We start from the raw sequence: 19,252 nt of genomic DNA on the forward strand, positions 1-19,252 counted from the left end.
ACTGGGATATTTGTCTGTTTGCCTCTCATTGGATGGAACCCACTCTGTTTTCTGGATTTGTCAAAGTGGTCCCCGAATGACATCTATAGGTTTGTCTAGAAACTTGGATTCACATGTGTATGTTTTCCAAACCCAGTTAGTTCGCTATTGATCAGCTTTGGGCTCTGATATCCACCTTTATCATCTGTTCTTCCATTTTTTGTTAAGGCTACTCTCTTTCTGCAAAAGATATAAAAAACTCTTCTGGAATGGCAAAGTCTGAATGAGGTATGTTTTCCGTGTCCTTTTTTGCTTCAAACATTGTCTAACATTCTGCTTGGCCTTCAGTTTGTCCAAAGCTAGGCTCACAGGTCTGAGTTGCGTTGTGTATTTGCACCTGGTTGCATGCTCACACCCTGTCTGTATGTGTACAGCTCTCCTAAAGCGTGGGCTCAACCCGCAGCTCCTTGCTGCTGTCATGGTGATTCTTTCTTTTTTCTTTTTTTCTTTTTTAAGCTCTTTGCTGTTTTCTTCTTGATAGAATTAATGAACTGTTAGAAATTGATTTTGGAGTATCTTCCACCCTTTTGTCCTTTATACACATGTTCTTATTTAGGGATTTAGGCTAGAATCCCACTGGGCCAGACCTTTCTCCAAACTCTGAAATTAGCTTTGCTCAGCCCTGTGCCCAGCATTGAGTTCTTGCAGCCCTGTCACCTCCTAGACCACTCAGTCACTTTCTCTGTCTTCCACGTAAACTCAGTTTATTCATTGTTGGCCAAAATGCCCCCTCCCTTCTAGAGGTAATAATAATAATACTAGCAGCTATTTGACAAGAGCTGTCTTGTGCATTGTGCTGGTCCTCCCCTTACATTCTCTGTTGGGATGCTCACATGAATGCCGTGAGGGAGGCACCAATGCTGCCCGCAAGTGACAAGGCCTGAGCGGGGTTAGGGTGCTGTCTTAAGGCCACACAACTCTACAGGCTGGCAGAGCTCAGTTGCAAATCCAGGCAAGTCAGATGACAGATTCTACTCTGGAAACGAAAGAGTCAGTGCAGCAAGTTGGGACTTTTGCTGATGCTAGACTTATTGCAAAATTAAACTTCCAGCTGTTGTTTGAATAATTGAAATCTCCCACCACTACTCTGTATTGTAGAGTACTTAGAGCAGTGCCTGGGACGTCAATGTTGGTATTAGTATTCTATCTTGCCTCTGTGCCAGCTTTGTGTTTAAAAAAAAAAAAAAAAAGTAGACCAGTAGCACAGCCCAGTCCTTGGCACACAGTATTCCACAAAGTCACCTTTCTTCCCTGCTGCCATTTTAAGTGTACCCTGTCCCCTCCATCTCTAGTCATAACAAGCTAGGAGTGTTAGTTATTAACTTGGTAAGCCGTTAACTTCTCTCTGGAAGAGCAAACAGTCCGCACTCTGCTTTATGATAGCATGTCCCCTTCCCCCACTGTCTCACTGAGTCATAGGTGGACTGGAGCAAGCAGAAGGTGGGGGGCGGGGGGGCGGGTGGAGCCTGGGGACTGTTGGCTGTGGATGCCCCCACCTTTGGAATGCACCTATTTGAAAACTGAGAGGCAATGCCTTGTCTTGGAAGGAGCATGCCTGGGCTTGGAGACAAAGAGATATGGGTTTAAATCTTGACTCTGTCACTTGCCAGCTGTGCGATCCTGCGTTGGTTCCTTAACCTCTTTGAGCTTTAATTTGTTATCTGTGAGATGGGATGGGGGTGGGGAAATAGCATCTACCGCAAGAGTTTGAGTGGCCTCTGGAAGACAGCAGCATTCCTAACTGTCTGTATGGTTATTCGTTAACAATAATATTGCCTGGGCCACGAGGCATTTTTCCGCCTGAAAGCATTCTCCCACTACCTGAGATCTGGCTGGAAGCATTTTGATGGCCTCTTGGCCCAGCCCCTGCTAGTGGGAGCCTTGCCAGACCATACCCACATGCCCATTCTCCACGCTTCTTGGCCTACGCACCACACACTGATTTCTCTCAGAAGCCCAGGGCTGCGCAGGGCTCGGGAAGGGTAGAAAACTGCCCTGCTGGGTTTGGGAACATGGAGCCGAGGGAAGTACACCGTAGGCTTAAATGGAACACGGGCCGCAGGGCCGCTCCCGGCGGGTTCCTGAGCTAAATCCTCCAATAGTTCCATGACGTCATGGGGCCCCCTCCCCCCGCTGGCACGCGGGGGTGCCCCTGGGGAGAGCGCAAGGAGGGCGGCGGTCCCTGCGCGCACCGCTGGCCATCCCGAACCTAGGACCGGGCTGGCAGGCTCGCCTCGGAGCCCAGGCTGCGCTGCAGCGGAACCCAGGTATTTCACAGCCCGGCATGGGTCGACGCAGAGAGCTCTTGTCCCCGGCTCCCCGGCAGCAGGCGCGCACACGCCCCGCGTCGCGCTCACCGTGGGCGCGGGAGGCGAGGTGCCTGCTGCCGGCCGCCCGGGTCCGAGGCTGCGGCGCTGCAGGCGCGGGGCGGGGTGGGGTGCATCCAGGCCAGCCCCGCTCCTGCCCGCCTGGAAGCCGTTCAGGAATCTGCCGGCGCCTGCTCCAGGCCTTGCTGTGCCGGCGGCCCGCAGCTGTCGTCAAGTTGAGCAATCGTCCTCAGTTGCAGGTTTTTTTTTTTTTCTGAGCCAAGGGATGGTTTGTTTGGTGGTGGCCCGGTGCGTAGTCGTATTCATCCCATTCCCCCGATCCCGTCCCCCATCTCTCAGCTCCCTAAAATCGCCATCATTCTGGCCAGAACTAGGACCCGCCAGGTTCTCTGTGCTCTCTGAGGGGACAGACAGCCGAGGATGCGAGAGAGGGCAGCGGGGCTTCCCACTGGCCGGGCTTCGGGCTTCTCCGAGCCCCGGGGGCAGGTGTGTGCCTGCCGGCCTCGGTGACCTGAAAAAGGCGGCGAATCTGAGTGAGGCCGCCTCCATTTCAGCCCGGACGAGGCTATTTCTAAAGGTCCTCAGAGAAGGAGATCCCATAATTTATTTGATGACCTGTTTCAGTTTTTAGCAACTAGGAAATTCTCCCGTCTTCTAACCTCGATTCACGGTGCCACGGAATAAGTACGTTGATTTTCTCCAGCTTAGAACACAGATTGTCCCCTTTCAGCTCGAAATGTTCTTTCTGGGGTTCCCTGCCTCCACGTTATCTTGATTGTCTCTCCCATCTTTGATGACTCCTTCTTGGACTTTCTTTTTAAAAATCTTTCTATTATGGATATTTTCAAATATATAGGAAAATAATAAATCCCATGTACCCCAAATCTCAGCTTCAGCAAATTAGCAACTCACAGCTAATCTTCTTTGAACTGTACCCCAGTTCATTTGAACTACTTTATAGCAAATCTCTGATATTCTGTCATTTCATCTATAAATACTTCTGTACGTATCTTTAAACAAGACTCAAAAAAAAAGAATTATCTCGATTCTCTTATCACTCTTAAAAAGTAACAATTCTTTAATATTGATAAACATCCTGTAATTGTTCAAATTTCCTCGATAGTCTCACTTTAAAAAAATATTTGTTTTGTCTGAAAGGTCTACAGATTGAATTTGGTTGATATGTCTTTTAGGTTTCTTCTGATCTATAAATTCCTTGTTTTGTTTTTGTTTTTGTTTTTTCTTGCCTTATAATATTTATTGAAGGAAATGGGTCGTTTGTCTAGAAGAGCAGAGCAAACTTTAATGTGCATACAAATCATTTCAGGATGATTAAAATGCAGATTCTGATTCAGGAGGTCTGAGGTGGCCCGAGACTGCATTTCTGCATCCTTCCTGGTGATACTGATGCTGCGTGTGTAATGGACCACCCTCTAAGAAGTAAGGCCATGTAGCATTTTCCAGATCCTGGATATTGCTGATTGCATCTCTGAGGTGTCTTTTAAACATATTCCCAGCCTATCTGGAGGCTTGATCAATTCAGGGTTGACATTCTGGCAAGAATACTCTATCAGTGTATTTCCTATTGCATCTCATCAGGAGGCACAGAGTTTACTGGTCTCGTTTTTTGGTGATGTTCAGGTTGGTTAGTGGGTTCAGGTGTCACCAGCCTGAATCATCCATTATCGGGTTCTGATTCAGTGGATGATGATCCTTGTGTGGACCCATGATTACAAGTCCCTTAGTGGAAGGATACAGTTAAGGACACCCTAGCACCCTTTCTGTGCTCTTCCTCCAAATCTCTACAAATACCATTTTCTCCAAGAATTCTTCCTTTCCATTCTCCAAAAAGGATCTCTTTTTCACCTCTCTGCATCTGTGTTCTTATGGAATCAAAGACCTGAAGAGTCTTGAAAGATCGGATCATTCAGTCTAATAACCTCATTTTATAGATGAGAAAAATGGAGGTTAAGGAGGTGAAAGGAATGGTCCAATGTCATAGAGCTAATCAGAGTCAGCAGATCTGGAGTTAGACCTTTGGTCATTTAGACTGGCCACCAAGAGGACACAAGTGACTTTGTAAAGAGGAATTTTGGCAGCTGGATGAGAGCCAAAGCACAGAATCTTAGAATGGTAAAGCCAGATGGGACATTAGGTTTGGTAATGTCTGATTATCAAAATGGGAAGAGTGAGGCCTAGAGCTGGTAAGTGACCTTCCTAGATCACACGACTGTCTCTTGCAAGAGTTAGGGCTTAATTAGGGCCACATATATAGGCCACAGAGTTGGGCCTATTTGCTTCTGTTTCTGCTGTACTCACTGCCTAAATTGCCATGCAGCTCTTTTATGCCTATTAAAATCCTACCCTTCCAGCTCAAAAGCTAACTCCTCTATGAGGTTTTTTCTATAGGGGAAATTGCTCTAGCTAGAAACTGATCTTCCCCTTCTCTGAATTTTCATTGCTTTGTTTTTCTGTCATATATGGAATGTATATTCTGCCGTGTATCGTGCATATTTTCCTGTCCCCAGGAGATTGTAAGCTCTCAGAGGGGAGGGACCATATGTTACATGGCCCTGTGTCTTCTGTGGTTCTGGCATATCTTACCCATTTCAGAAGTCCAATATACCTATTTTTTAATTGGAAGAATGTGTACAGAGACCCCCAAATGAAAACCAAGGTGTTCCTTAAAGAAACCTGACAAGGTTTCTTTCCTTCTAGATGAGTTCCCACAACTTCCCAGGGTGACTATATTGATTGAATAAAGTGGACTGAATGCCCAGATTAGGGAGAAGTATGGAAGGTTAATCCAAGTCTGCAAGAAGTGGTCCTCTGATCACAGCTAAGGGAAATCTATATCTGAACAGCTGGTAACAAGAATAGGATACATGGGGCACGATGTATATGAGAGAGACATTAAGAGACAGAAGACAAACAGCACTCATCCATCCATCCAGAATGTTGGGAACCTACTTACTCTGTGCTAGACCCTGGGGATGGAGTGGAAATGGGACACAGTCCCATTTCCTCGAGGGACCTCTAGCAGGTCAATTCCAGAGGCAGTGGTATCCTGTTAAATGCTTAACAACAGGCTCTCCAGAAAAAAAGGAGACTCTGACCATGGTGTTCCACAGTGTAAATATTCCCACTATGGCCAATTTTAAGCTACCAACGTGACATCACTGAAAGCAGAGTTAGGAAAAGATGTGCCAGCAAGCAAGCCAGCCCCAGCACACCACTGAGAAGGCAGTAGATATCTGCATATCTGCAGGGCCTGTGGCCAGAACAGACATTTATGGGGAGTGAAAGAAAAGCAGTCAGGGCAAACAATGCTGTCTATTTTCCCTAGAGAAGAACAAGAGAGAATTAGTGTCAATAATCTGATGAGTATCCTGAGGGAAGAAAAGGGAAGAAATTGAGTGGTATTGATGAGTGGTGATAGCGTGACTAGAAAGACAGTCCAGTATCATCTGCATTAAAAAAAGAAAAAATTTGGCCTGGCATGTAGCTAAATCTTCCAGAACAGGGCTTCCCCTGCGTTCAGAGGCGCTGTTTCATAGCATTTTAGGAGCTAACGTCTGCTGTGGGCAGTTGGATACTAATACTAATATACACATGTTATATGATAATATTAATAAACATAACTTATTAACTATTATGAACCAGGCACTTCATATATTTTATGTCTAATCCTTGCAGCCCTGCAAGATTGGTATTTGTATCCTCTTTTTTACAGATGAGGAAACACTGACTCAGTGAAGCGAGGAAGGTCCTTCTTTTCCCAGTTTATCCAGGTTTGTGGGGTCTTCGTGAACCTACAGGTTTCCTGCAGAAGATGCAGATGACAAGATCCAGAAGACAGTCCAGCTTACAGAACATGTACCTAAGGCCTGTTAATTTCATGCTTTATTACCATGAGACTACTTCTGGAGTATTCTAGATGTGAGGGGTTTGATTCTTCATTGTAAGGAAGACACTGGAAAAAATGAAATCTATCAAGAGAAGAATGGTCAGGATAGTCAGGGGTCTATACATCGAGTTATATAAGGAACTGGGGATGTTTAGCTCAGTGAAGATCAATACGAGATGACATGGAAGACAGATTTCAGCCCTATGAAGGGCAGTCGTGTGGAGGAGCAGGAAGGCATGTTCTGTGTGCCCCCAGAGGGTGAAAACAGCCCCAAAGGATGGGGAATGCAGTCACGCATCCTACAAACACTTATAGGGCATCTCTTTTGTTCCAAGCATTGTGCTAAGGGCTGACAAGGGAAGAATATGGCGATGAAAGGGACATACGTCCTTGTTCAACATCGTGAAGACCTTTCTGAAAGTCAGAGCTTTCCAGTAATGGAACAGGCTTCTGGAAAAGTAGTGAGTTTCCTATCCTTGGAGTATTCAGGAGAAGCCTCGATGTACTTATCAGAATGTGCCAGAATGAACTTTTTGTTGAGTGGTCCATGGGACCAGATCCCCTTCCAGTTCAGAGATTTGGGGTCTTCGTTCAGCCTTGCTTTGGCAGGCTAAAGCGCTGTGCTGAAAAAGTGTCACCATGGTCCCCCTCCCACCGCCTGTGTCCATCTAGCTGCATGCTCTGCGTTCTCTGACAGTGAGTGGTGGGGGGCCAGTTAGACCGGAAAGTGGCTGCCATCTGTGACAGGGATGATGGAGTTTTGGCAGGTTTGTGTGGGCTCCAGGAATGCAGCATTGAAGCCACGTACACACAACCTGCTTAAGAACATCCCATGGGCAGAAAATGTTTTCTTCCTCTTCAGCCCTCCTCTGTTGCTGTGCCAGGCGGGCACAATGGTGCCTTTCAGAGGGGCAGCTGGAAGGGGTGTTGGCAGGGAGGCTGGAAGTAGAACATTGCAGCTGAGGGGGAACCAAATTCATTTCCAGGAGCAAGCCTGCCCTGGGTGCCAGTTTCCAAAACAAAACTGCTGTTTCTCAGAGCTCACGGTGGTGGGTTGCCTCAGAGTTGGACAGAGGGCAAAGCCATTTCCTATCCGCTGCTCCACCCTCCCCAAGTTAAAAAAAAAAACCTGGTGTGCTAAGGCATTCTTGCTCTAGATGCAGATTCATGGGCTTTGCTGTCTGTCTGGGGAGCTCAGACTAACTTGGTGTGGATGGGGCTCTCTGAAGGGTCAGACTTGCCTGCAGACAGAGCAGGGCCGATGGCCATAGGGACTGGCAAGGCTCAGGGGCAGGTAGGCTTCTTGGCCACCAGAGAGGGCTCAGGATGGAGACCCCTTCTTCTGCCTTTTGGAGTCACTCCCTCTGACCCCCTAGCAGCCCTGCACCCTTGCTGCCATATGGGCTCTGCCCACGCACCGTCTTCACTATCCTCGGTGGGAAAGAGGTGGGAGAACTCTGGCATTTCCTGTCCTGGGTTCACAGTTGTCCCAGACCCTCAGCTACTTTCAAAGGTCTCAGCAACAGCTCCGAGATGGGTGTGGGAGGTCTTCCCACTCATCGCACAGTTAAGAGAAGGCCTGAGAGCCAGGCTGCAAGCTCAGCCATCTCCCACTCTGTGCTACCGATGAGGCAAGGTGGGTCCCTGTTACTTTGGCGGCTGCCAACAAAAAGGTACCACTTGAGGCTGGTCAAGTCGTAATTTCTGTGGGTGTCCACACTTAATTATGGGATTTTTCACACTTTGGTTCAAATTGTACAATCAATAACCAGAGAGCAATTACTTCATTTCAGGTACTGGGGATACAGGATGAATAAGGTAGAGCCCTTGCTTCAGACAGCCGACTGCCTAATAGACATGCCGAGTCCCAAGTGGGAGCCCCACCACCAACTCAGCTGACACATACATTGGGGGGAAAGAAGAGGTGTGATGCAGAGGCCAGCTCCTACAGGAAGTGCTGTGGCATCGTGGGGGCACATGGGCTTGGACCTAATCTGATCTTGAAGTACTTATCTTTAGGAGACTCAGTTTCCTTGCGTAAATAATATACACCATGCAGAGTTGTCATGAGGATGAAACAAGACAGTGTACAAAAGCGCCAGGACACAGCTTATTGCAAGGTGAGTGCTCAGGAAGTGGCTGCTGTTGTTACTAATGTGTGGATCCCAACGGACTTGAGATATACGTGTATGTGTACACAGTATTTAAGTGGCCCTTTGTTAGATTATATGCCCTTCCTGAAGGAGTCAGTTCTTCTCCTTTCTTAATTCCTCTTCTGTAGAACACTGAGATCAGCAAGTTTACGACCTCACTGAGGTAGATAACCGAAGACCTATCCGCTATAGCCAGTGAAACATATGGGTATGTGATATTCTCTACCTGTTTCATAACCCGGTTGTAGAAGCCGAAAAGGATTGGAATGGTTCTCATCCAAGGTCCCTGAAACTCCTGAGTGTAGACATGGAGATCAAGAATTCTTTTCAATATTTTAAAAAGTCCAAGAGAAATAACACATGTCCCACTGACAGGGCCTCACAGGTCATTATTATTTAAAAGATACATGTGTTTGGTAGACATAGCTTGGGGAAAGTTCTCCTTTCACTAAGGGACCTTGATGGGTAGAAAAGTTAAGCTCGTTGGGGCAGAGGTTAGCCTGGAGATCGCCCAGGAATCTGTGTGGAGGTACCTTCTAGCCCAACATGCTGAGTCACGTGACCCCAACCTCCGTCTCCTGAGACCCCCTCGGGCCTCATCTCTCCACTGTGCTGCATACCCCCCTGCCTGCTTTGTGAAAACGTAGGCATGAGAATTCAACCCTAAAAGTTATTCCAAAGTCCTTGGGAGACACAAAGTATATAGCCAGGAGTCTAAGACAAAGAAAATCAAAGCAATTCACAAAGAACAAAGGAAATGGAAAAGAATAAGAAAATAAAAGCATAGGGATGAGTGGAGGCTTGACGTGAAACACAGGGTATGCATATGCAGGGAATAAAAAAGAGGGTCATTTAAGAGAGAAAAAGTTATATGTCAGAAACTGTAAGCAAACAATGGGATTTTTAAGGAGTAACTGACAGAGACAATTTCTTAGTAGGCTGAAAGATTTTAAGGATCAGTGAAGGCAACTTATAGTCAGTGCAGGGCTGAAAGAGGTAGAGAGAGAGAAAGGAGGGAACTGTGTTTAAAAAGGGGTAAAGATTTAGGAAATCAAAGAGTCATAGAGGTCCTCCAGAGGCCTGCTTTTAAAGGGATACTGTTATTACAGGAGTGAAACAAGGCCAACATTAGAACAGTCCCGATCCCTGATTGCTGAGGTGGTGGGTTACTTTTCCCCTTTGCCTCTCTCTGGTTTAAAATGTTCTACCGTGGATTTGGATTACTTTTATAATCAAGAAGAGAGTTTAGCGCACGTCGTAGGAGGGAGCGGGAAGAAACGGAGGCTGGGGCATCTGGAGCAGTGAGAGCGGTAGGATGGGCAAGAAGGAGAAATCTGAAGTGGCAAGATCTGACTTGGGTGGTCTCATGGTGAGGATGCTGCTGGGAAGATGGAGCCCCTGGACTTCATGGAGGAAGGGAATGGACCCCATAGATGGAAGAGCTGTCTCTTTAAGGCCCATTCCAGCCATTGACTCTAGGGTTTGAGGCATGATCAGGTTGCTACCTTTCATTTTCTAAGAACTCAAAATCCCCTGCAATGCTCTTCTCAACTTTCCCTTCCCCATGAATGTGTTTTTGTTTCATCTCCCTTGGAATCACTGTGGCTGTGTTGATGGGCTGAGCGCTTGGCCAGTTCCCACCTTCATTGCTCCAAGCCCTGAAAGGCTCTACCTGCCCAAGCTGAGAAGGTGTAGAAGATGCCAAAAGAGGCCAAGGTGCTTGAAGGTCTCTTCCTCTTTAATTTAGGAGTGTGCAACATTGCCAGTGGATACCAAGGCAGCCATGGGTTCTTTCCTGCCACTTACTGGCTGGATGAGCTTGGCCAAGCTACTTAACCTGTAAAGTCCTTGATTCCTCTCTTCTGAAAAATAATGACACTTGACTGGCTTGGCGTAGCTAAAGATAGCTGCTCAATCTTAAAGTAATTGGATTCATCATTTATTCAGCTTCTTTACGTGCACATGGTTGTGCTAAATGTTAGTTTTAGAAGTTAGGATTCTCATAGACAGGGCCTAGCTCATGATACGGCTTCAAGGTCCCTAGAACTGTGCCTAGCACACTCCCTTTTGTAAAAATCACATGAAAAAATGAGATAAAATTCACCTGACACAAAATTAACCACTTTAAAGTGTATGATTCAGTGGCCTTTAGTAGTTTCACTCACACTGTCGTTTTGAAGTGTTAGAATAACTTTGGGGTTGGTTCCGTTTTGTTGTAGTAAAAAAGTGCTGCGCTGCACCTCCGTGCTCATCCTCTCGTGAACTCACGCGCAGGAAATCCTCTAGGTCTAGGATGTGAAGGACCTGCTGGGTCATTCGGCCTACAGCTGCATTTTCAGTTCAGCTTCTGTTGCCAAACGGCTCTCCAAAGTGCTTTACCACCTCTGTTCCCTGGCAGTGTCTGAGGGCTCCCATTTCTGCGACTCCTCCCATTGTGGGGTGGTGTATTCCCGGAGCCCCGCAATACAAAGCAGGTAAAAGTAATGAACTAGCTCCAGCAATGTCACCATGGAGAGATCTTAAGAACTAATGGTGAGTGAAAAAGGCAAGCTGCAGAGCACCCAAGGGTTGTGGGGAACTCAATTCCACCCATCAAATTTCATTTCTTTGGTTAAAAAGATACTTGAAGGGAATAAAACAGAATATTGACACGTACCAATTCTAAGTGAGGGGGAGATGGAAGTAGTTGATATAAAAACTTCTCAAAACTTTGTTGTATTAAAAACATCCTCAATTAAAAGGTGGGAACTGATGTGCAGAGATTCCCAAAATATATTGGGTAACAGATTTTTTTAAAGCAGCTTCCACATTTGGACTCACTTTTCCCCATGCAGAGGTTCATATTAGTGGAGCTGGCTAGCCTTCCCTTGCGAACATTGTTTAAAAGTAGATAGAATATCAAGGAATTCTGGAAGTTCTTAGTTTTAACCAGGAAAATGAAAATTTTCCACGACATGTAATAAAATAAGTGCTTGCGTGGAAGCCTGCCCGGTTTGTGCCACGTAACTATAACTCAAAACCTGTGCAAGGCTGGTCTGGGCTGGAGTGGGGGTGGTGACTCACTGTCCGGCCCGGCCCCCCCCCCCCCCACCCCATTTACTCAGGTAAAATCAGATTAGAATACACATCAAGGGATCAAGGGTGGCTTTGGAAGGGAAGGGACGTCAGAGACATTGAGACCAGGGCTGAGGACAACCATGCGGGTGACACGCTGGCTTCTTAATTAGAGGCAACCACAATTTACGAGCACTCATTTCCCAGGAACGGCACTAGCTTTCTCAGCTTCCTTTGTGTGCCCGTGGAAGAAGCATTTAGAGCATGCATTTGCAATATATATATATATATATTTTGCTCTCTTTCTCCATAAATGTGGACGTCTCATGCCTGCTTTTAATGTTATCTGAAATGTTAAAACAAGAGGATGTGACTATGAGTGGATCAAAGATAACCTCATACCTGTGAGAATCTCTGCTCTAGGATCAAGTGCCAGGACTGCCCTGAAACTCCCGCGTTTTGGGCAAATCTGGGTTTGAAGCCTGAACTGACTCCTCAGGGGACCTCAGGTGAGCCTCTGCTTTCTCTTGGCTTCTATTCCCATCTCTGGAAAGGTGATATGACACCTGCCATTTGGGGCTGCTTTGTAGATTCTGTGAGGCACTTGGCACCATTGCCAGTTACTTAAAAAAATAACAAACCTGAAAATGTTAATCCGAATAATAGCCTTGGGAAGCAGGCTAACTGCTTTCTTCCCGTTTTATAGATGAGAATACTGAGGCACAGACAACACAGCTCTGCTGAGGAGGGCTAATGCCTGTCCGGGCTAAGCCCCTTTCACTGAGCCCCAGCCCCCCAACCAAGTGTCTGCAGGTGAGCTGTAGATCTGGAGTCACTTCTCCCCTGCCGTAGTCTCTGACCCCAAAACAGTGGCCAGGGTGATTGCTTACGTATCTCCTCAAGGCCCCAGGATCCAGTTTCCTTAGCACTAGTTAAGTGAGTATTATATTAACCAGCTCTTGTATGTTCTGTCAACTGGGCTGTAAGCTTTATTTCAGAGAAGGGACCAAGTCTCCCAGTCCTCAAAAAGCCACAAGCCTCGGAAAAACAGGGTGTATTCCTTGTGAGAGACTTTCAGTGGAGACCTTCCCCGCAAAAGCTCGTTTCAGCTTTATGTTTCACCGTCCAGGTTTTACCAAGGTGACACACAGTCATGAAACAAAGCAGATTTTCCTATCTGTTCCCCTGAACCCCTTACCTTCGTGCCCTTTCTCAAGTCACTGAACCTCTCAGCCTCGGGGTCCTCACCCATACAGTGAGGACATTAATATCTTCCCTGTACATTCTGTGGATCAAAATAAAATGAGATGCTGCGTGGGAAAACCTTTGGTAAACTTTAAGGCAGTTTCCCTCTGTGACTCTCCTCCTGTCCAGCCTGAACCCCCTCCTTCCTCAAATGAGCAGTAGGACTGTGCCCTCTGTTCTCTGAAAGCATTTCTCAGCAGACCTGCCAGCTGCCTCAGCTGAGACAGAACCAAGTAGTCTCACATTCAATAAAGGAGGAAGAAACAGTGCAGCCATGCTGAAAAATTTGCTGAATTTCTAGCACTTGTTAGGGGAATCTCTATTTATTGTATTCTAAGCTAAGCTCCTTGCAGGAGGCCTAGAATTTTCTCTCTTTCAGGTTTCCAGCAATGAAATCTTGGTGAAGTTACTTAATGTATCTGAGCCTCAGTTTCCTCATTTAAAAAAATATGATAATACTTGCCTCACGGGGTTATTGTATCAAGTAAGTGCACATTACAGTAGGCGGTCAGAGCCTGTGATTTTTTTCCTCTTCCCTTGTTACTTTTCTCTCCCTTCTGCTTATCTTTCTAAACCTCTGTGCCTCAGCTTGCTTTCCGTGATGTGGGGATAAGAATACCTGGCCTACTTAGCTCACTGCTTGTTGTGTGAGTCTGGAATAAAGGCTGTGGTAGGGCTTTGAAAGTGATGACATGAGTATAAATACCTGTGTGGGGTTATTCCCAGGGCTGCTGATCTTGAACTGATGAGTGTGCTGGTCCTTCCAGGCCTGGGCTGTTGTGTGAAGCGGCCACTTGTAGAAGGTCACTTAACATACCTTTTCTTACTGCTCTTCCTGAGGCCCCTGAGGCCCTCAAATCTACCTGTGGTTGCCCCACAGCCTCCTAACACCTGTCACTCACACGCCTCCCACTTCTGTCTCTTTGGCCTCCTCTGGATCACAAGACCCAGGACTTCCCACCCACGGCTCCCTGGATACAAAACGATGCCTGCCCCAATTCTGCGGGCTGTCAGAAGCTGCCTGTCATATGCGCCCCTCATCCTTAGCCTCATGAATAAATACTAAAAAGACTCATTATGGGGAGCTAAGGGAAACCAGAAGTGCTCCTGAAAGCCGCCAACGACCCACAGCGTGACCCCCCACCCCCTGCAGAGGCCACCAGCCCCCACTGCGGTTGAGGGAGAGCCGCGGCGTGTTGGACTCAGAGGGGCCCACGGGCGCTGCTGGGAGCTGGGAAGGCCGAGCCCGCAGAGGCAGGGGAGCTGAGCTGCTCTATTCTGGGCACCGTTTCAAGGCCAGCTGCAGGGAGAACAAGCAATCGCTGTGTGTCTGCAGCTGGCAGCGGTTAGGCCAGGGCTGTCCCTCACTTGGGGTATATTTAAAGACACCCCAGCAGACGATCATGCCAACAGGAAAAATGCACACAGAGCTCCAGCCACGTTCAGTCTCCAGCCCAGCCCTCCCCTCCTTCCCTGCAGCTCCCTGGCCGGGGATTTATGCGTCCACAGAGGACGGTGGCCCTCTCAGCCTTTCCCAGGTGGGGGCGGTACCCCCTGGGCACCCGTGCCCCCCGGCTCCTGGGCCTCCCTGCCCCCTGACTGAGCTGGCTAAAAGTTCAGGGGATTAGCTGGGGCGGCTCCTCCCACCCTGGGGTTGGTAACCTAGCAACCGCTGGGGAGAGGCAGGCAGATGAGTCAAAGAGAAGCACAGAATCTCTGGCTTTGTGTCTTGTTTGTGAAAACTCCCTGTAAGCGCAGGCCTCCTTCCACAGGGACCGCAGGGCTTTCCCACACTGCTTCAGACCAAAAGCTCCTCCTCCAAGGGATGCCCAGTCCCCACTTGCCCACTACTACAGGCTTAGGGACAAAGCAGGTGGGCTGGGGGGGGCCCATCCTGGCCGAATTCTCTGACGGCCTTTCACTTGTTTTTCTCAAGTGAAAACAAGACTGCAGGCCTGAATCCCATGGGAAGTGGGGGTTGGTAAACTGAGAACTTATGGGCAAGGGACCCGATGGGCCTGAGGGCCTGCAGAGCAGAGACAGCAGGTGTGCAGAGAAGTTTGGGCTCTCAAGTGGCCAGAGACCAAGGAGACCTTTTCATGGAAGTGAGAAGACCTCACGCGCGCAGCCCAGCAGCCTCGGGGTGGGGGTGGGAAGTGAGCAGCTTACCTGCCCGGAAGGGAAGTGGACAAGCTAAGTGTCTGCGGCAGGCGGCTCCCTGTGCCAGGAGAGTCAGTAAAGCACGAGTGCAGCAGTAGGGTCAGCTGTGTATCTGAGGGGCCCGGTTCAAAATGCAAATACAGGGCCCGCTGCTAAAAAATCATCAAGAATTTCACGGCAGTGTCAGAAGAGCATTCAACTGAGGGCCCTTCTGAGCGACTGGGCAGGTGGTACTCCCATGAAGCCAGCCCTGGGTGCCTGGGAGTCAGCTCCTTGAAAACCGAGGCGGGTGAGCTGGGGGATGTCCGGCCACCTCTGGCCTCAACCCCAGACCCCTCACTGCTGTGACCCTGTGGCCATCAGTTCCCAGACTTTTACCAGGCTTGGGACATCGCCTCTGCCCCCATAGCAGCTCCTCTCCCTGTGTTGGCAGCACCTGTCTTAACCTCTCAGAAAAGGAGAAGTTGCAAGGCCATGGTGGGGAGAGGGCTGAGGGCAGGAAGGGACTGTGGCCCTGAGTCCCCTGGGCCTCCAGGTCACAGAGCCCCAGGACAGGCTGAGAAAGGCAGGCGTGTTGAGAACAGGATGTAGGTACAATGGACTACACTTGGGATCACCTCTTAAGGACCTTAGGGGACAGCTCTGAGGGTATGTGACAGTCCAGGAGCAGAACCAAGGTCCAGCAAGCCTTGGGAACTCACCTCCAACTCTATGTGGTCGTGGAGTTTCTTGCAGGTGGCTGCGAAGGTCTCTGAGGTGCCGAATTCAAAGTACCACAGCTTGTTCTTCATCCTGGACCACAAAGCAGAAAGATGGCTCAGTGTTCTGTGTTTGCAATGGTCATGTACAACAGCTATGCTGTTGGGGCTGGGACACCCAAGCCCTCAGGTTTCCCCAGTCTTATGTTTTCAGCACTCGTTAATCGGATGATCAGGGATAGAAATTTTTTAACCAACTGTTCTTGCTACGAACTTAGAGAAAAACCCATTCACTTCTTAGACATCATGGCTACTCTGGGTAAACTGCCAACGGCTCTGTGAACTTCCTGGTAGAGCAGGAGAAAGGCCTGCTTGCCTCTGCATCTGGATCAAGGGAGGAGTTCCATGAAAGTCAACCGGAAGTGGCAAGTGACAGCATGCCCTGGTCACTGTCCTTCCTACTGCTAATGCAGAGGAACTTCAATAGTTGGGGTACGATGGGAAGATCAGACAGTCCTTTGAGATTGAGGTGTGTATAGTCTCAGGACAGAGGAGGGACAGCCCCACATTAGACCAGCTAAAATGTGTGCTACTTAGTCTATGCTCCGATTGGGAGAAGCAGAGAGGAGAGAAGCAGACACAGATTTGCAGGCAAGGTGGAAAGAGAAGAAAAGAAGTGAGTTGTTTGGTAGCAATAGTTCCCCCCACTGCTTTCTCAAGAAGTGGGCCTGTTTGCTTAGGCTATGAGAATCTTTCATTTAAGGGTAGGCCTTGTCCTCTTTGCTTCAAAGTAAGAGCTCACTGTTTTGAACTTTAAAATCTTTCAACATTTTCCTTACTGGGGGAAAAAACCACGGTGGGGTTCCCATGCAGCTGGGAGCTTTGCAAAGTCAGATGGTGTGGCCTGACACTTGGTCATTTTGATCAGACGGTCTCACCGGGAAGTGTTTCTGACGATATTCCATTCCTTCCACCCCAACTGTCATCCCATTATCAGGGGCTGGCTGAGCGAAGGGACACCTGCCCGGTTTACAAGCTGGCAGATTTTGCTGAGGAAGGATTAAACAAAATCACATTCTTCTTGGCACGTTCTTCAGGAGAGAGGATGCCGCCCTGCGTGTCACTGATCCTCACCCTCAGATCCGTGGACTAAGAGGAAAGGCGCATTCTTCAAAGGGGAGAAGGCTCTTACTTCTTCCTAGTCTTCCTTAGGCCATAGCAGATGACTCTTCAGAATAACAGACACAACTTTTCTCTCTACATTTCTCAAAGGGTCCGCCTAGAACTTGAAGATGAGTCCGTGTTCTCTCACTGCATGAGGATTTCTAAGACCTGGTTGGAAAGTAGCTTTCCTGACTCTCGGTATGCAGGAAAAGAAATGATAAATGATGAAGGGAATAAGAATAAGCAAGATTTATGAGTTATGCTCATGGAGAAAGGTAGAAGGACTGGCTGTGCTTTCAGTAGACCAGTGCTTCTCAACCAGCCTACTGCAGCACAGGTATGCCTGAGATACCAATCTCCTCAGTCTTCAGGGTGGCCAGGCTGGGGTCTAGGGCAGGCTGAGCCCCCGATGCCACAGCTGGCATTCTCTTCTGTATGAGAGAAATGCCAAACAAATGAGTTTGTTTTCTATGCCTGCCATGATGTGCAGAGAAAACACTGCTCTGATCACTAGCTCTCGGTATGCACAGTAATGTGAATACAAACTACCTGGGTATTTCATTAAAATGCAAATTCTGATTCAGTCATTCAGGATTTGGGCATAAGAACTCCTTGTTTTCTAACAAGCTGCTGATGCTGGTCCAGTGATCAGAATTGGAGCTGTGGGAATCTGGAGACTACATTTGTGGTTCTGAGACATTTGTACTCATAAGAATTACTTGGTGAATGTGATTAAAATGTTAGCTCCTGGGCTCCAATTTGTAGAGATTCTATGTGATAGTTTTGGGACAGGGCCCAGGAATACGCATTTTTATGAATGCCCAGGTGATCACTATGCAGGTGGTCAGCTGTCAGGACCTTGAGAAACATTGCTCTAGGTTCTAGTGAAATGACAACCAAGGAAGAGGACAGACTGTTTAGCCCTGAAAGAGAGGATTCCTCCGGGAGGACAGAAGGAGGGCCAGTACCTCTCACTAGACAATGATGGCAAAGGACCCAGTAGCAGGAAAAACACAGACTGTCAAAAATGTCAAGGTTGAGGATGCCTCTCCAGCAGGGAAAACATCTCTGTAGCCAGGAGACCTGCATTATGATTCCGTTTTCAAATATCACTGCTGGTCTGAATCATGACTTTTGAAAGTTATTGCCAGGAGATTTAGAGTTTTAATAAAAATTTCTGGAAGCCACAAGCTATTTTTGCCCAGAAGTGGCTCTTCTGAAGATCTATTAAGGTTAAGAGGTCATGGTTATGTCAGTATCGCAGAATGACTGAGAGGATCAAACAGACTGCTTCTTCCACTGCTGGTTAGATGTCCATTGCTGGCCGTGTAAACTAAGACTCAGTTTCCTGATCTGTAAAATGGAGATCATAAAAAGAGCCGCTCAAAGGGTAGCTGAGAAGATTAAATGGGATGACTGCAAAGCACTTCCCATAATGCTCACTGCATAATAAGCTCACCAAGAATACTGGCTACTTCCTTATCCATTATTATTTCAATGTCTTAAGTTGGCATGTTTGGATAACATAGTAAGGCTAAAATGATAGATCAGGCTGGGTAGCTGTAGACATTATATACTCAAATTTTGGGGGGATAGAAAAATATGGGATCATATTTGTCAGATCATGTATCTTGACTTTTAGTTAAAAATATATGTTCCTGACACATCTAACCTAATAGAGTTTTCTAGAGTCATAGACCACACCTTAATCCTTGGTTGATTATCTTGACGGGTCACACAATTGTCCAAAGACATGATGTTGATTGCCAATATGCTTCTGAGAAAGTGCACATTTGGTATGAGATAAAGTACGTATTGATTCAAGAAATATTCATCGTGCCAGGACTAGATAGGGTGTACTAGGCGTAATGAAGAACAAAATACAGCACTCCATGAGCCAGATGCCTGGGAAGGACAGCCAAGGAAACAGACCGTAGTGTCGTGTGCTAAGCACTAGGCACTGGGAGCACCTAGGAGGAGGGACATCCAATTCTTAGTGGGGCCACCACTCACCCTGGGTGAGTGATGAATTCTGAAGGATGTGGAAGGGAATAGGGAAGGTGGAGGAAAAAGCCGAAACAATGGCATAGGGTAAGAGAAAGTATAGACCTGCTGGAGGGGATCTGGAACTCAAGAAGGGGTGGATTGGCCAGATAAGGCTGGAAAGGCAGACGGGAGCAAGATTATAAAGGCTGGGATGCCATGCTTAGGTGTCTGAGCTTTATCTTAACGTCTATCTTAAAGTGCGGGTAGTGGTAGGGGGTGGCAGTAGCGACCTGAACGGACTTGTGATTTTTAAAGATCACCCTGTCCCAAGTCTGGAGAGTGGATTGGAAGGGGTGGGTACAGACTGGAGGCCTAAAGAATGGTTTGTAGGTGGTGTAGAAACCCAGGAGAGAGTTGGGAAGGACCTGAACAAAGGCAGGGACAGGAGGGCTCAGGAGACGAGAAGGGATTCACAAGCTAAAATTTAAGAGGTGGAATCGACAGGGCTGGTTTGTTGTG

The 19,252-nt window shown here is 47.7% G+C and overlaps 1 protein-coding gene across 4 annotated transcripts in view; it reads right to left on the reverse strand.

Moving 5' to 3' along the window:
• The window catches only part of DGKG (diacylglycerol kinase gamma), a 152,879-nt gene that overhangs the window by 34,924 nt on the left and 98,703 nt on the right, over positions 1 to 19,252 (reverse strand). For all 4 annotated transcript variants that reach the window (XM_057738604.1, XM_057738603.1, XM_057738602.1 and 1 more), the window contains one exon: positions 15,587 to 15,677. In XM_057738604.1, coding sequence (XP_057594587.1) covers positions 15,587 to 15,677 — 91 coding nt within the window. The remainder of the gene's footprint in view (positions 1 to 15,586; positions 15,678 to 19,252) is intronic.

This window comes from Hippopotamus amphibius, chromosome 6, assembly GCF_030028045.1.
Source record: "Hippopotamus amphibius kiboko isolate mHipAmp2 chromosome 6, mHipAmp2.hap2, whole genome shotgun sequence".
Lineage (NCBI taxonomy): Eukaryota > Metazoa > Chordata > Mammalia > Artiodactyla > Hippopotamidae > Hippopotamus > Hippopotamus amphibius.